Genomic DNA, 16,873 nt, shown 5'->3' on the forward strand with positions numbered 1-16,873 from the left:
TTAATATAAGAGATGTTTAGAGATCAAATCCTTTTGAGAAGAGAAAAAATGATGAGAATCAATAAGCATCACTAAAAAATCCAAAGGTGTTGATTGAGCCAATTATGAGGTCAATGGACAATAAGTTTAAAGAGACATTTAATTGGTTATTCAGGATATTTAAACCAAGTTAAGCTTCAAGACTTCAATAAAGGATGGACAAGCTTTAATTAATGTGATCTATGTAAAGGAATGAGATCGTTATTGAGCTTGAGCATCTGGTAGCCTTGGCAACGTAGAGAGAGATGATAAGAAGTTGTGTTTCCTTTTGTTTTGTGGATTTTCTCTTTGAAAAGGTTTTTTTAATTATTCAAGGATATCAGAGACGGTTTTGATATCAGAGACGGTTTTGGACTTATTTTTTTTAATGTAAACTTTTATGCTAACAAGCATAACTTTTGATCCAACTCCTAGATCAAGTTGTAATTTTTTCAGAAGATTCTAAAAACCTTGTTTCCCATAAAGTAAAAATTTATTGGTGATAAGACATCAGAAAGACTTTACGATAAAGTATATAAGCTATTGTGCGAAAATTACATTATTTTCTTAGTTAGTTTAAGATTATTTTTTCTATTCTATTTAGAACTCTTTTGTTATTTCTTCAGCCTTGTTTATAATGTTTCATCTAGTATAAATAATGTTATTTATCTTGTATTTATGTTTTTTATTCAGACTTGGTTTATTCAGAAATAATATATTGTGTGGGAAGTTGCTCATACTATTTGTTTTTCATCAAACTCTTTAAGACTTATCAAAGATTAACTATCTTTGTGGTGTTCTTCCTTATAATCAATGAGTTAGGGTCTTTCATCCAATAATTTCGGTTCCTTAACTTAGGTAATTATTGAGTTGAGTTTTTTTATTAATCTAATTTTAGCTTTCTTATGTTGTTTCTATCTTGTTTGTGGGTTTTAAGGTTCTTACCCTTTAAGTTTGCATCATGAACAATGGATTTCAAAAATTAGATTGATCAGATGACCGAGTTTCAAAAATCCTGACCCATCACTGACTCGTGATATCCATTTTTTAGGTTTGTTTAACCCATTATCACACACACACACACACACACACACACACACACACACACACACACATATATATATATATATATATATATATATATAGATTTAACGGGTTAGATCAAGTCAAATAATTCAAATATTATAAGTGATCAATTGTTTTTGTTTTTTCAACACCTCTAGTTTCAAGACCTCTAGTTTCAAGATTAACTTATATATAGATGTAACTAGATAAGTGGCCTATGATGACGCACCATTTTTTTTAGCTGCAAGAAAAGAATATCCAATTCACATGAAATTTTCTAACAGTGAGCAAGTCAATTTTGAAATCTCTCGATCCGTCACTCACCTAACCCTTTAGAAGGTGTGTTGAACCAACATAGTCAATCTAACGGGTTCAAAGACAACCTGAATGACCAGCATATACATGATTCAAAGCCAACCGTAATGGATCAGCTAAGTTTAACAACCGTGCTCTTTCTAAAATAATTTTTTTTTAACTCAATAGAAAAAAAAATACTCATTCGCAAAATTAAGTACCAACCAAGTTGAGCACAAATTAGTAAAGATCCAATTTTTAATGATGAAATTGGAAAGAGAAAAAAAAACCATTGTTAAAAAAACTAGACCGACTCAATGGGCCAACTTAGAACTCAGGCCACCCGAGATATGGACCGATCCGAGTTGGAAAATAAATGATGAAAGAGATTGACCTGAATTGATCCGATCAACCAAGAAAAACCTGCTCAATAACCTGTTGACATTTTTTTTTGAAAAAAATGATCAAAATGACTTAGCTTTAATGTCTTTTTATAAATAATTTGTTGACCCTCCTAACTTGGGGCCTTGTATTACCATGGTTCAACCCACTAGCTGGGTTTAATAAATTTTCAAAAAATCAAAAGAGAAAAAAAAAAAGGTCAGGTGAATAGGCTAAGAATAAGCCCACATGCTTGCCCATAATTATTTTTCTTTTCAGTTAGGTTTTAAAAAATAATAATATAATATTGCCTGTTTTTCCAGAATTCATACATCACAAATGGCTGGATTATGGGCACTTAATATCAAGGGCTCAAAAACCTATTTTAAGTGTTTTTTTATCGAAAAACATTTAAGAAACATCATAGAAACCTCAATAAACTGATTCATGCTTTTAAATTAGCATTTAATTGGTTTAAAAACAAAAAGTCAACCAAAATCAAATTTGTTTTTTGTGTTTCGATCTTTTTTTGTTGGTAAGATAAAAAGAAAGAAAAAAAAATACCAAAATAGAACTTTTCTTTTCAAATAGAACCGTTAATATGAAACTTAAAAAAATAATGGTTTGCCAAAACCTAAAGAGCAAATATGTGGACAAGGCATTGACACACTTTTTTTTTAGAAAAAAAAGGGCCTCCTAATTGTTCTTTAAGACAATTTCAGTCCCTTGTTTCTAATTATTTACATACAATAAAATCTAATTATTTTCTATTAAATCGAGCACCAAGACAATTGTGAGGTGTTTTTTTAGATAAAATTAAAGACATAAAAAAATAGATCGAAATAAACCATTAACCTCAAATCTTAATTAACATAATATTAAAGGATCCAATTAAAAAGAAAAAAAATTCAGTCATCGAAGGCAAAAAAAAAAAAAAAAACAAAACTAGAGTTGACATATTTTTCAAAAAAATAAAAAATTCAATTATTGTTCATTACTTTCAATTTTGGTTCTCTCTTGCAAACAATTATATTGATTTTTTTCATGAAATCAACCATCAATCTTATACTAAGATGATTTTAAAAATCCACGATAACCATATAAAAATTAATTAAAATAAATAATCAACCCAAAACTCCAATACAACGTCAAAGAATAGAATTGAAAAGAAAAACAATTCAATAACAAAAAAGAACTATAAAACCCTGATAGGAGACAAGACTCTCAGATATAAAACCTCAAAAATATCCAACAATGATTTATCTTGGAATAATATGATTTCTCAGCTGAAACCTTCTATGAGCAAGAGAATGTTAAATTTTTCCACAAAAACTATTATCATTTTTATTATACGAAGAAGTACAATATAGTGAAATGCATGATCAAATGTAGATGGAGATACTTTTTTGAAACCTCGAGGTGCAAAGTTAATTTAAGGATTTGTCTGGGAAAAAATGAAATGACCTATATAGGGTTACCCCATCCATATTTTTGTTTTACAATGTCTACTAGGGGTGTTCACAGTCCGGTTTTAACCAAAAAATTCAACCAAACCGGAAAATAGTATTCCTTATTAATATAATCCAAACCGAACCGAGAACCGGTTTAAACCGAACCGGTTTTGTTCAGTTCGGGACGGTTTTTTAACATAAAAACCAGACTAATCTTAATCACTGAGCTACTGAGATTTTCTCGCATGAATTTCATTGTAATTCTATAGAAGCATCGTTCTCAAGGGGAGAAAATTTCATTGATGGCTACTGAATCCTTGACTCTGCTCAATCCAACATATAAAATACTCCTCGATCCCTTCAGGTTTGAGCATTAAACAATGGTGCAGTACGGATCTATCTCGCTCTGTATTCTTCTCGCATGAATTTCATTGTAATTCTACAGAAGTATTGTTCTCACTGGTGATGAGAACCATTCTTGAATAATGGTTCCCTCGAATCCAGATTGTGAAACTGGAAAGGAAAGGCTGGGAAGGGGAAAAAGAGAAAGCTGGGAAGGGAAGGCTTGAGGGGGGGAAGTGAGTGATTTAGGGTTCTGGGAAGGGGAAGGGGAATGCTGAAGGAGGAGGGGGGGTTGGTAGCCGGAAAGTGGGAAAGTGATTTAAGGTAAGCGATGGTTCTTTTTATACTTTTTTTTAAAACGGTTCGGTTTGATCTGGTTCAATCGGTTTAAGCTTTTTTAAACAGGAACCGAACTGGACCGAGTGGTTTTTTTATTTTTTAATTTGTTTATTCAGTTTTTTTTATCAGTTCGGTTTTTTCGATTAATTTTGTTCTTAGTTTTTTCGATTTAATCAGTTGGTCAGTTTTTTTAAATACCCCTAACATCTACCAAGACCGGGTGTTGAAAAGCATATCTAATTAGTGGCATCACATTGTCCAGTCTCCAGATTCTCCCCCGCCTAATAATCTGTGAATTGGCTAAGCTGCAGTTGTGGATTATTTAAGCCCTCGCTACTTCTAAATTGCATGACTATTTCACCTTTCCACTTACTGATACAAATTCACGTTTAGATTGACCAAAAAAAACCGAGTCTCGTATATAACTGGGAAAAGCGAATCGAGCGGGCAGGCGAGATGCCATCTGGCTTCAGCTTGTATGATCTTATAGTTTATTCTGTTACAGTTGAGATGTTGATCATCATTACAAAGCTTAGGTCCCGCTTCAGACCACCACAATTTGTAATCCTACCCTGAACAACCTCGCACTTCATCTGCTGATCACTTTTCTGATCCCCAGACATGCAGCAGACCCTCCCGAAACCCACCCGACTGTTTCTTTTCTGCATGCAAAATCTTATTTACAGGCAAGCTCTTATTCCATGTTCTCACATGATTCTATTAAACCATGAGACACTGGAGTTCCTAAAATAAACATACCACAACAAACAGGCAATTCAAACAACTGTGCTTTCTCATTATGGGAAGCCTGCATGGTAAACGCCAGAGGACCAAGCACACACTAGCAGATGCCAGGTACAGTTTGAGTTTCAGAGTTTCAGAGCAGGTTCCATTACAAGGAAAAGGGAAGGATAATACACAAAGGAATATGGAACATAAGGTTAGGTTTGACCCATGCCTTAAAAGCAAAGCAGAGCACCTTTCTTCATTCCACCTGTGAAAAACCTCCACCACTTTCAGCCTTTGTCCTGAACAAACCCATCATTTCCATCAACAAATGATTACACATGTTATGAAGAATAAAACATTGTTTGAAGGGCATTTATGATCTAATTCCTATTTGCTTTCAAGTTGGGAGAACATAACCTTGACCAGTGAGTTGTCACTATGAGTAACAGAATCAAGCAGCATATTAGGAAGTACATTTAAATTTACAAGTTGCTACAATAATCAAGATGTCTATGGAAGCAAGACGACTATTAAAATAGAATTATGATCTAATTATCTGAATAATGCCCCTATATGCTTGGAATATTCCACAGAGGTATAAGCACTTACTTGTGGTCAGAAGGGTTGGGCATAAGTTCATAAACAATGGTGGCAACAACATCCCTCTTCAACTGTTCATTGTAGAAAAGAAAGTGTCATTTAGATACCAATCCTGAGTCCAAACAGACGCACAAAGCCGTAAAACTTGATCTTTTGCAGTGCATTTACCTGGGTGGCTTCACCTTTGAAGCCAATATAGTGTATCTGACTTGTATCGCCACCAAAATTATCAGGGAAATGCAATGTGATGCTTGCCACACTTTGAAATTTGGCGTATCTATTAATGTGAGCAAATATAAAATCAGCAAATACAAGATAACTGCTGGTGAACCAAACTTAATTGAAACAATGAAATATAATTTCTTTTGACTCTTCTTTGTTGCATTCATTCTCGTTCGGATGAGATTAAATTAAGGATTTCCAGAATTGAGATGGTAGGCAGTTACAAAATGGAACAAAGTATTTGAGTTCAATAAGCTAAGTAGCAGTGCGGTAGGGAATGATTACCTTGTCTGAAACTCAAGTACTCCATTCAAATTTTCAACCAAATCCCACTCCTTAAAACAATAAAAACCACTATTGCCAGTAAGGTATATTATTGAGTTTAGTGATAGCTGAGCAACAACCAAGATGAAACAATACCTGAACAGCTTGCATACTTTGAGCATCTGAGAAGTCAATGCCATCTCGATTGATAAACCTAAATAATTTTAAAGAGCAAGCAAATCTAAGTTTTTTTTTTATGTTACAAAAAGTGGTCACAGCAGAGAATATTGAAAGAGAATTTGTATTATTCAAAACGCTGCTTTAACATCAGTTCCTTATATATTTACTAAAAATACTAGCCTAACTGATCTGGATGGGAAAGTTCCATGGCTTAACAATCATTGTATCCAATGACTCAACAAGAAGAACATACATTGAGTGAATGAAAAAGGCAAGTATGCTAGCTAGGTTGGAATGGTAATGCCTCATTGATGCTGCACAATAAGGCTGGCTTGAACCTGTCTTTGTAGGGATGCATTAACACTCAAACATTATCACACCAAACAGGGAGAATGCAACAAAAAAAATCTAAATATACAAAATATGAGGTTCAAAGTTGCCTAAATATTACCATAATGGTGAGAACATTGGGGTCTGAAACACACACACACACACAAGGTAGAGTGAGGCCATTCAATAATTTAATTAAAACAGCTTTGAGTAAGTTCTATGGAGTTGCGTAAACTACATCAAATCAGCAGCATCTACCATCTGTAGAAGCTTCAGAATTACTCCCGCTTGCAAAATTTCAAGAACTGCAATGAAGAAGTAACAACACAACATGGAAGTTGAACTTACGCTCTCATCTTAGAAGGACTTGTTCCATCAGCACCTCCAACAATTGAAATGCTCTTGATCTTAACATCCGATGTGAATCTACCACAATTAATCCAACAGAAACATAAGAAATCCAGAAAGTTATCTCAGGTAGATAGAAGGAAAAAAATATCCAAACCCCAAATCAAAGTGATGCAATTAAAAACAATCATCAACAACATTTTAAGAATTGAAGCCTCCATGTCTCCAAACATTTTTATTCGTTATAAAACATAGGCCACCAAAGTGGAACGATTTTACCCGTATTGAAAGAGGTCAAGCAATTTTTTATATGAATAAGGTGCTATTTTGTTATAATAACTGGATTGGCAAATAAAGGTATGAAAACTGATCAAAGAAAATTCTTTGACAGGCGAGAATAACATAGAAGCAATGTTAAATTTCTGTGAACTTCAAGATTCCAGCAGGTACAAATAATTTGGTAAGCACCCATTTCATTATTATCCAGATAATGATTAGTAGCATCACTAAATAAGAGGCCACGCTACATGAAAAAAGAATTCGCAACTTACGGAATGTAAACAAGTAACTCCGGATCACCCTCGTTGCTTTCCAAATGCCCCTATCATTGCATATGTGTTAAATTAAATTAATAATCAGAAGGAAAAAAAACTCCCAAGAAAAATACCGCAGAAGAATCGAGACGGTGCTCCCAAGCTTTAAAAACTGATTTAGCACTTCCTGGAACTGCTTCGTTTAAAGCTGATACCTTTGAAGGAAAACAAAACAAAAAGAAAAAACAATAAATTATTTTGTTGATTTCTACGCAGAAGAATTTGATGCAAGTGTGAAGTAGAGGAAATTTGACACCTTGGGGAGGTCTATGTGTTTGTAGAGAGACCAGTTAGAGGAGCAATCGTGATCTTCACAGCTATGATCGTGTAAACAAGCCATTTCCTCTTGCAATTGCAAATCTTGAAGCCTGAGAATAAGATTCGCGGTGGGTCTTGCAGAAGTGCACCGTTTTATCGGCTGGATGAATGATTTTGTTGGCCCACGTGTGATTCCAAACTCGCTTTTGTTTTGTCGTTCAAACTTCACTCTTGTTTTGTAGTTTTCTTATTTCCTCAATTTTGGACAGCCTCGATGCTTGATATTAAACTTAGAAATCTTTAAATTACAAAATCTTGAAAATTCCCAAGTTTTTCTTGAAAATAAGAATGAGAGAGTTTACCTTAATAAATAAAGAATGTAATATTTTATTATTTATACTGTGATAGAAAATATAAAGATAGCACAAACAAAAATATATTTAGTTAAAAAACTAAAAATAAAAAAATAAAAATAAAAATAAATTTATCACTGAGATATACTTAAAACAATTTTTTGTGTTTTCAAACTTAAAATGAATTTTTATACTTTTAAAATAGAAGGTATAAAGATAATATGTCTTTAAAAACAATATTTATTATGTTTTGTTGTATCTTATTTTTTGCTTTATGATAAAAATAAATATAAAAATATAAAAATGATATTTTCAAAAAAAAATTGATTTTTTTAAAGCAAAAAAGAAACTTTTTGGAGGAAAAACTAAGCTACCATGTCAAAATTTCAGTTCCTCATTAAAATGGACCAAAACCATCCTTTTTTCACAATTTCACCACTTCAAAACGGGTAAAATATGATTTACCAAGATCAAATCTATCATTTTACCAAGATCAAATTTATTATTTCACGGCTAAAGCATTTTTAGAGTTAAGAAAGGGAATTTTTTGTGGTCTAAATTGGTTTTTCTGCGGTCAAAATGATTTTTTATATTAATTTTATAATAATAATAATTTTATTAAAAAAATAATTACACTTTACATGGGTGAAGCAGTGATGTATTGGCTATTTATAGCGAATGTAAAATTTAGAAAAGGATTTTAAAAAAAACCATTTTAGAACAAAAGAGTTCACCAAGAACAACTTTTGACACCCCCCCTCTTTACTCCATCTTTTTTGTCTGTCTTTTGCTTTTTTTAAAAAAAAAAAAAAGGAAAAATGAGAGGGAGATCTGGCTGTTAAAATGAAAATAGAATGAGAGAACAAATCATGGTAGCTCAATCCATCCTTTAAAAACACCTTACCCGTTGATTTAGACCTAATCTAGGCTCATCCACACCAAATCAAATTGCAAATAACCACAATCATTAGGTCTAACTTTAAAAGATCTTGGTCATTGATCAAATCCGCTTGATTTAGGCTCACCAACATCGAATCATAGCCCAAATAGATCTCAGTCGTTGATCCAGCTTAAAACAACTTCGATCTAGATTGTTAGATTAAATCATAAAGAATACAAATCATCCAACTCAGGTGAGCTCAGTGATCTTACCATGGACCACATCACACTGGAACCTAACCATATCCTATTTTCTCTCCTTAATTGCATTAATTCCAATAGTTGTATCTCCATATTTTTGCCACCAAACACTGGACCACTATAAAAAGGAGCACCTCCCTCGACTAAAACATGAAGCTTTCGTGGCCAACATCACCAAAATTAGTTGGAAAAGGGAAAATTGTGGCCACTCAAGACTTTATAGTCACCAATCTCCCCCTGGTCAGCTATGATATACACAACCACCATTAACTGATGAACGAGAATCGAGATCAAGATCTTCTTGTAGAACCTATTGAATCTCATTCCATCTTACACAAGGATTTAACAATTAATACTATTTGAAAACATATAGAATATTTTCCCTAATTTATCTAGGGTGGTGAATCCTCTCTTAATCACTCAAATACTTTTATATAATTTATGTTTATATCCAATGCTTGCTCATTTGTTATCATTATCAAGATAATGTGTAACATGATGAAAACTTAACACACTCTATATAAGATAATTCAGTGATCTCAAGTTTAAGGATCACTTACACAACCGTCATGTAAACCTTTCTATAAATGCATATGATACCTCCATATGAAATTCTCATGCGGGTCAGTTCAGTATACATGCTATCTAACAAGCACCTACATATTAGTTTTAGATATCCATCATATCTCAGCTTATGAGATCATATGCTTCTTTTCATAGAGGAAAGAACATAATATATACTAGTCTCAACTGTTCTAATAAATGTCTATTATTAAGAGACCATTGATCATGAACATTTAAGAAAAATACTTTGATGCAATAAAAATCTCATAATTATAACATCTTTATAATTTTCTTTGCAAAATGTTTTTGTTCTGTGAACTTTATCCTTATTGTAGATTCATTTATCAAACATTAAATTCATACATTAAAGATAAATGAATATTAAAGATAAATAATACATTTATTTAATAAAATTAAATATGTTCTACGTGAATTAAATAATGTCACGTATAACTAATTGATTGGCTACAAGACATATAAACTAACAGCTTGACCATGTGATCAAAAGGCTTGTATCATATAATTTAATTAATTGTTGCCATATGAGATTAGTTGTTGATTTATTGATTAATTGCATATATATCATCATGAATTATTTTGTGAGATGAAATCTCAAATTTTGTAATTCGATTTTGATTGTGATTTGATTTTTTCTGATATGACAAGATTTGGTATATCGAATGCTTAATTATCTTTGCATCCTAATCATCGACGTGTGATGAATTTCGAGTTAATTTCAAAACCTTGTGTTTAATCGGTTCACATATAAGCAATTCATTTTCAATTGATTTTTTAAAAAGATTTCATGTTCAATCAGTTAACCTATAAACGATTCATTTTCAACTGAGCTTTATTAAAAAAATCTCATGTTTAAGTGGTCCACTTATGAATGGTTTATTTTGACCATTTGATTTCAAAATGTGTTTCTTTTTTGATTGATTTGCCATGAGAGGTTTAGTTTTGACCTATCATCTTTAAAATGTTATGTTTAATTGGTTCACCCATGAACGATTTGTTTTGACAAGCTAATTTCAAAACTTGTGTTTCATGATTGGTTTACCCATGAGCAATTTATTTTTGACAAATCCTTTTTAAAATATTATGTTTAATCGGTCCACTTATGAGAAGTTTGTTTTGGCCAGTTGATTTCAAAACTTGTGTTTTTTAATCAGTTAACCCATGAACGGTTTGTTTCTTTACCAATCCTATTCAAAATGTTATGTTTAATTAATCCATCCATGAGTGATTTGTTTTTTTTTTTATCAATCCTTTTAAAACTTGGGTTTTCTAATCGATTCGTCCTTTAGCTTCTTGCCATTAATTGACCACTTGAAAGAATATTTTCTCTTATTTTACGCGATTGTTTTTACGTGATGATATGTTGCATGCTATATATAAATAATAAAAACCTGGAAATATGGTTGGTTAATGATGATGATTATATTTTATGTGTAGTTTATGTTTAGTTCTACTAGGTTTGGTGTTTCATCTCGTGTGTTAAAAGGTGGTAAAATCAAGAATTCCATCATATACATCAATAATTGAAATCTTATTTGCTTATGTGCTTATATTTTAATTTTATTACCCATGCCATCGAGTCTTGAGGCCACCATATTCCCAAGAAAGGATTCTTATATATTTTTTATTTTATTTTATATCACTCTTTTTTGCATGCATTATAACTAGAAAATTTTCCTATGATTATTAATGTGTTCACTACAGCTGAACTTAAGCTAGATGTTGGAGGGATATTGTTGATTGAGTTCATCTTCCCTCTATATAACCAACCTCTTATCCGTACTCTAGTTAGATTAGTTATTAGGTTTGTAGGATCGTTAACGCTAGGTGGTGACTCTTTTATTTGAATGTGTGATGTCATATCATCATTTCTCTCATTTCATGAAGGGTTTCTTATCTAAAAAGCAACCACTAGAGACCCGCATGAGCGAGTGCAAATAGATCAAGGTTGGGAGGTCACGTCCACCAATAACAAAATGATGGCTCCACCAACAACCATAATTTTGTTTGGTTTAAGTTGTGTATGAATGTCATAAGCATCATTTATGGTTTATGGTTTTGTGTTGATATGTTTGATTTTTTTAATTTTTTATTCCATTTGTTTTTCTGAATGATTAACTTTTGTGTTGTGTCTGCTAGTGTATTGATATGGAACCATCCCCCACACTCATGATATATGATATTTTTCACACATTGTCTCTATTTAGGGAGGAAGTAGAGGCTTCTTGATGAGCTTGTTCCTGCACTATAGCTCATGATAAGGTGAACCTCTAGAAGCTATGAAGCATGAGATAGTTATACCAATGGACTTCATCCTTGTCTATGTTTCTCTTTTCTAGACTTGATAGTTGATGACTACTCAAGTAGTGATATACCCATTGAGACTTAAAGCTTACCTTGATCAATTAACTAAGTTAGATCCAAACTTTAAGGTTTTTCACTGTGTTAGGGCATAAAAGGCAGGCTAGATGTAATTGAAACTTTGACTTCATTAATTTATCATAATGTTTTAGGATGGATGATCAAAAAGCTCAATTTTAGAAGGCATCCTAATACTGGGTTTTATCCAAGTCTCTCAAACAACAAAAAGGTAACTACTTAAAAGAAAGGTTTCAGGGTAACCTCCTAGATTTATATCATATTTAGCCGACAATTAACACCATTTAGGAGCTGTAAGAATGTTGGGAATAACATGTAGTTGAATAAGCAATAACAATTCAAAGTCAAGTGAATATAGTTACTCTGTTCCAAGTTCCTATTCAAAGGACCACCTTCAAAGCCTTAATTTAGTTGCTCGACCCATCTTATTGGTGTTTCTCCATTGGTTTTATTGATCTAACTCCTAACATAGAAGAATACTAATAAAGCTTTCTAGTGTCAAGACCTCCTTACAAAGTATACTCTCGATATCGGCATAATGAGGTTGCAAGCCGAGTTGAGAAGTTGTTCAATAGAAAGATGAATTCGGTTTAGGTGAAAGACAAGAAGTGGAATGAGGGGTGACATCGACATAAATGGTCTGAGTTGTTTGAGGAGAAGTTAACTAGGTTTGATAAAATCTCAAAACGAGTAAGTATCTCAGGGTTGAAAATCTTCAGGATAGTACCATTCCCCTCTAATATAGTTGTGATGAGTGTGGATATTGCCGATGCATTCATTGAGATGAAAGATCATGGGATAAGCCTCACTATCACAATATTTGCTAAGATATTCTTGTTCCTAGATTATTATCAGAACACCGATAAAAAGGATTAAGATGTTGCGTGCAATATATATTTTTTCTTGGATTTTTAACCACATTTAAGCTTATAAATCGGTGTTTAAGTTAGTATAATGGAATGATCACAGAAATTTAACAGGAATAGTGGTTATCGAATGGAAAAAGTGGTCAACAGTGGATCTCTTAATTCTTATGCATGCAAGATGATGTTATTGTTTGGAAAGCATAATGGATGAGATTAGGCTTTTGGATGTTGTTTTGTGGTAGTTATCCTTGGATCCTATAAATTGACATTAATGGTTATGTACCATCCATTGTAGCTAAACAGGTTGGAAACCTACAAGGTATCCCCCAGATAAGGATAGGTAGACAATTTAGTTGGGTTTATAGGCAGGTTTGCATGTGGGGTCCCACTAAAGATTAAGAAAGACAAATGATCTAAAATATGGCGAGCGATAATCTAGACTGAATGGGACTAGAAACCACTATATGGTATGACCGATGATAAGTCATCAAGTTATGGAATTGCAAACATGAGGAGCATTAAGTAGAAGCTGTGTCCTCTAGTATGTCTAGGAGTGCAATATACCAAAGTAATAGAGTATAACAAACTCCTCCAACACTAGTACAAGATATTTCTAAAGATGTAAGAGGAAAAGGAATAAAAAAAATCGTAGGAGGCTTACAAAAAAGAAATTAAACAAATTAAGTTTGCCAAGCAGGGCATGGAAAAACAAATGGTAGAAACTAAGAGGGACTTGGAGCTCGAGGTTCAAAAAACAAGGAATTAAAAGTAATTGTGTCAGCTTGCCTAAGCCTCTATGAAAGTGAAGTTCATTGAGATTGACATCCTAAAATGGCAACTTAATGAGGTAGAGTGAACAAAGACTAAACATAACCAATAGTTAAGAACATGATATCGATAGTATTAGAAAAGATATAGATGAAGTCGAAGGCTCGAAGAAGTTCTCCAAGCTAAAAAGAATACTCTAGAGGATACCAGTAACAAAAGGACTAAACTGATGTAAGCGACACTGAATAGGGTTTAACAGCTAGAACTAGAAGTATAAAAGGTGACTCAAAATCATCTATATAAGTCCATACATTGGTATAACATGAATAACCACATGATGAAGATTGATAGACATCAGTTACAGAGGCTCAATGAGTTAGAGGATCAAATTGTTGTAGTGAGGTAAAACGCTCGACATTAAAAGACACTAGTAGTTATATAAGAAGGTACAATGCACTCATGTTTGATCTATCTTGATATGGCTAAGTGTCGGGCCATTGAGAAGATAGACAAAGAAATTGAAGACTTTGACATTTTATAAAAATAATGTTAAAGACTTTTTGTATAGAAAATTAAAAAAAGTCTTGTTTTCATCAATGTTGTTTTGGCAAAGAAAGGTTTAAGCTCCTTTTGTAATTAATGAAGTCTTCAACTTTTACAAGTATGATGACTTATAAACACTTGAAGATAATGCTTATAATGAATTATTTATGAATAAGCCTTTTGAAATGATAACTTTCTAATTAAATTGATTGTAAAAATTATCATGACTTGCATGTATAATGATTATAATAATTAGTTCCTATAACTCATTGAGAAATATCTTAGTTAAATGCCATATACTAAAATTCCAATTCATATAAGATTACTTTATGGAATTAAATTAGTACTCTTATAAATTAAATCTATTTAAAGTTACTGATGAAAGTATCTCATTACTAAACTAATCTCATGTAATTTTAATAGCAGTAAGTCAAGAACTAAACTTTCCATCACCATCTTTCAAGAAGGCTAAATCCATATCCAATCTCATACCTTTAGTTTATTATTACTTGAACCATTTATTTATGTTCCGTGTGCTTTTACTTTATTTTTCTTCATGGAAATATAGGTTATTCTATTATGATCACACTTCATTCTTGAATCTACAACACCTAGTTAAAAAAAAAACAGAGAATAAAGAGAGAGCCTTACTTGAGTAGAACTAGATACTCTAAAAGTGAGATCACAAGGCTTTCTATTGTGCTTGAGTGAAGCCTATAAGCTTTATTTCTCTGATGGAGTTTTTCCAACATGAGGGTGGATATGTTGCTCTTGTTGTTATTCCTGTATCCACTCCTCATGATAGAACATGTGCCAACTTTCTTCTCATCATCTACTAAAATAATCAATGCTAGTAATGTTGTTGATATTATTATTTTTGGAATGCATAAGGGCATGTTCGAGATGTTCTTTTTAAAGGCACCATATCCCATTATAGTGCTACCGTAACCACATAATGCACCTGTGATTGATCTCACTGTCATAGAAATTCCTAATGGGAAGAAAGTGATAAAACCGGAATATGAAAAGCTAATCGACTATTAAAGAATGTCTTAAAAAGATTAAGGGAATATACATGTCTGACCCTCTCTTGCCACTCGACAAATGCTTAGTCTCTAATATTGTTATCCTAAAAAAATTTATGTACTGGAGTTTACCAAGTTCATAGGAATTCAATGTCCAATGACACACTTGAGAATCTATGTAAACAAGATGGTAGAGGTTGACAATGATAAAGTTTAAAACTTTTGATTCATTTCTTTATAGATAGCCTCGATAAAGCCGCTTTAAGTTGGTTCATTGTTCTAAATGAGATAAAGATCAAGAAATTGAGAGATCTTATTGAAGTATTTGTGAGGTAATACAAGTTTAATATTGAAGTGGTCCCTAACACATCAAGCCCTTAGTCTATGAAGAACAACCATGTAACAACTCAATTTTCTGGGATTAAATATACATTTGATATAGAGATTGCTATGATTTTTTTTTTGATATTTTACTAAAAATCCAGCAATATTTTCCCATTTGGTAACATTGTCGAGTTATCGAAATCATTAATTTTCATATTAATCATCTTCAAGTACACAGTCCAATTATCTTGAACATTTTCTAATGATTACTACAATCTCAAAAAATCTACATCTATTATTGAATTCTACTAATACTCATCACATAACACAAGATGGTCATATTATTTATTTATTTTTAGATTAAGGAAAATATAAAAACATTACATTTGAAATCTCTCTTTTCTTTTTTCTTTACTTTAATCACTTTAATATCGCTGATTATTATGTTATATGTTTTTAGTGTATTTATTTGTATTTTTTGACATTATTAGTGGATCACCTACATGTGATTAGAAAATTAAAATTATATGTTAAGTATATTAATTATCTATAATAAATAGTATATCAATCATTATTAATAAAATTGTATATAAAAATCATTTTGTATCTCTTTTATGTTTATGAATATAATGTTGGATAATTTACTTATTATGTATCTAAAAAGAATATATCAATCACTTAAAATTAAATCATATAACATTTAGTATTTCATATAGAAATACAATATAGAAATACTTTACTAATACACTAATTTTACATATTTTTAATAAATACACTATTATCATACATTCATAATTATAAATTAAACTTCAATTATAAAGTAAATTTATAAACTTATTTTTACAAGTTCTGAAGTATAATATTGTAATAATAATTATTATATGTATTGAAATAATTGAAGAAAATAATAATTATTTTTATTTATAAAGTAAGATTTTGTAATAGTTAGGTTCGTTTTATAAGGTTTATAATAACTATTTATATAAAGAAGAAAAAAATTAATACCAGTCAAATATAGGTCAGATGATGAGATGGGTGAACTTTTCAGATACAATTGCCTGTTTAAAAATGTGATAAATGTTATTTTTTTAAATTTTTTTCACTTGAAAATATATTAAAATAATATTTTTTTAATTTTTGACACCAGCATATCAAAATGATAAAAAAACTTTTAAAAATATTAATTTAAAGCTAAACAAAATTTAATTTTTTTTTAAAGCATGGTTTAACCACACAAACAAACATGCTCTTAAATGACAACAAATTAAATTTATATCCAACCTATCTTAAATTTGGTCAAACTAGATAAAAACCAGACCCAACTAGGTTTGATGGTGTTAAATTCATAATATATCAAGTACAATTGCTATCCTTAAATATATTGGATTTTTAACCGGATGGGTTCTCCGAGGCAGGTGATACAATAAGATAATATTTAGTATTGTGGTAACAATTATTTTTTAAAGTACTTTTTGCTTG

At 31.5% G+C, this 16,873-nt stretch overlaps 1 protein-coding gene across 1 annotated transcript; it reads right to left on the minus strand.

Annotated features, from left to right (window-relative positions):
- Nucleotides 1–4,665: 4,665 nt before the first annotated feature.
- LOC133673958 (uncharacterized) lies at nt 4,666–7,645 on the minus strand. The gene is made up of 9 exons (XM_062094906.1): nt 7,413–7,645; nt 7,231–7,311; nt 7,115–7,164; nt 6,564–6,641; nt 5,862–5,919; nt 5,727–5,776; nt 5,388–5,496; nt 5,229–5,290; nt 4,666–4,918 (listed from the first exon to the last, which is right to left on the minus strand). Exons 1-9 carry the CDS (start codon nt 7,494–7,496, stop codon nt 4,876–4,878), a joined length of 615 nt encoding a protein of 204 aa, XP_061950890.1. The 5' UTR covers nt 7,497–7,645; the 3' UTR covers nt 4,666–4,875.
- Between the last annotated feature and the right edge of the window lie 9,228 nt (nt 7,646–16,873).

Source organism: Populus nigra, chromosome 15, assembly GCF_951802175.1.
Source record: "Populus nigra chromosome 15, ddPopNigr1.1, whole genome shotgun sequence".
NCBI lineage: Eukaryota > Viridiplantae > Streptophyta > Magnoliopsida > Malpighiales > Salicaceae > Populus > Populus nigra.

What these genes read in the sequence shown, in the direction of transcription:
- LOC133673958 (XM_062094906.1), bottom strand. Translation starts at nt 7,496, where the DNA reads ATGGCTTGTTTACACGATCATAGCTGTGAAGATCACGATTGCTCCTCT. An exon ending in GAGTTACTTGTTTACATTCC is followed by an intron (nt 6,642 to 7,114) that starts GTAAGTTGCGAA and finishes TAATTGTGGTAG; the next exon opens with ATTCACATCGGATGTTAAGA. An exon ending in TCAAAGGTGAAGCCACCCAG is followed by an intron (nt 5,291 to 5,387) that starts GTAAATGCACTG and finishes TACAATGAACAG; the next exon opens with TTGAAGAGGGATGTTGTTGC.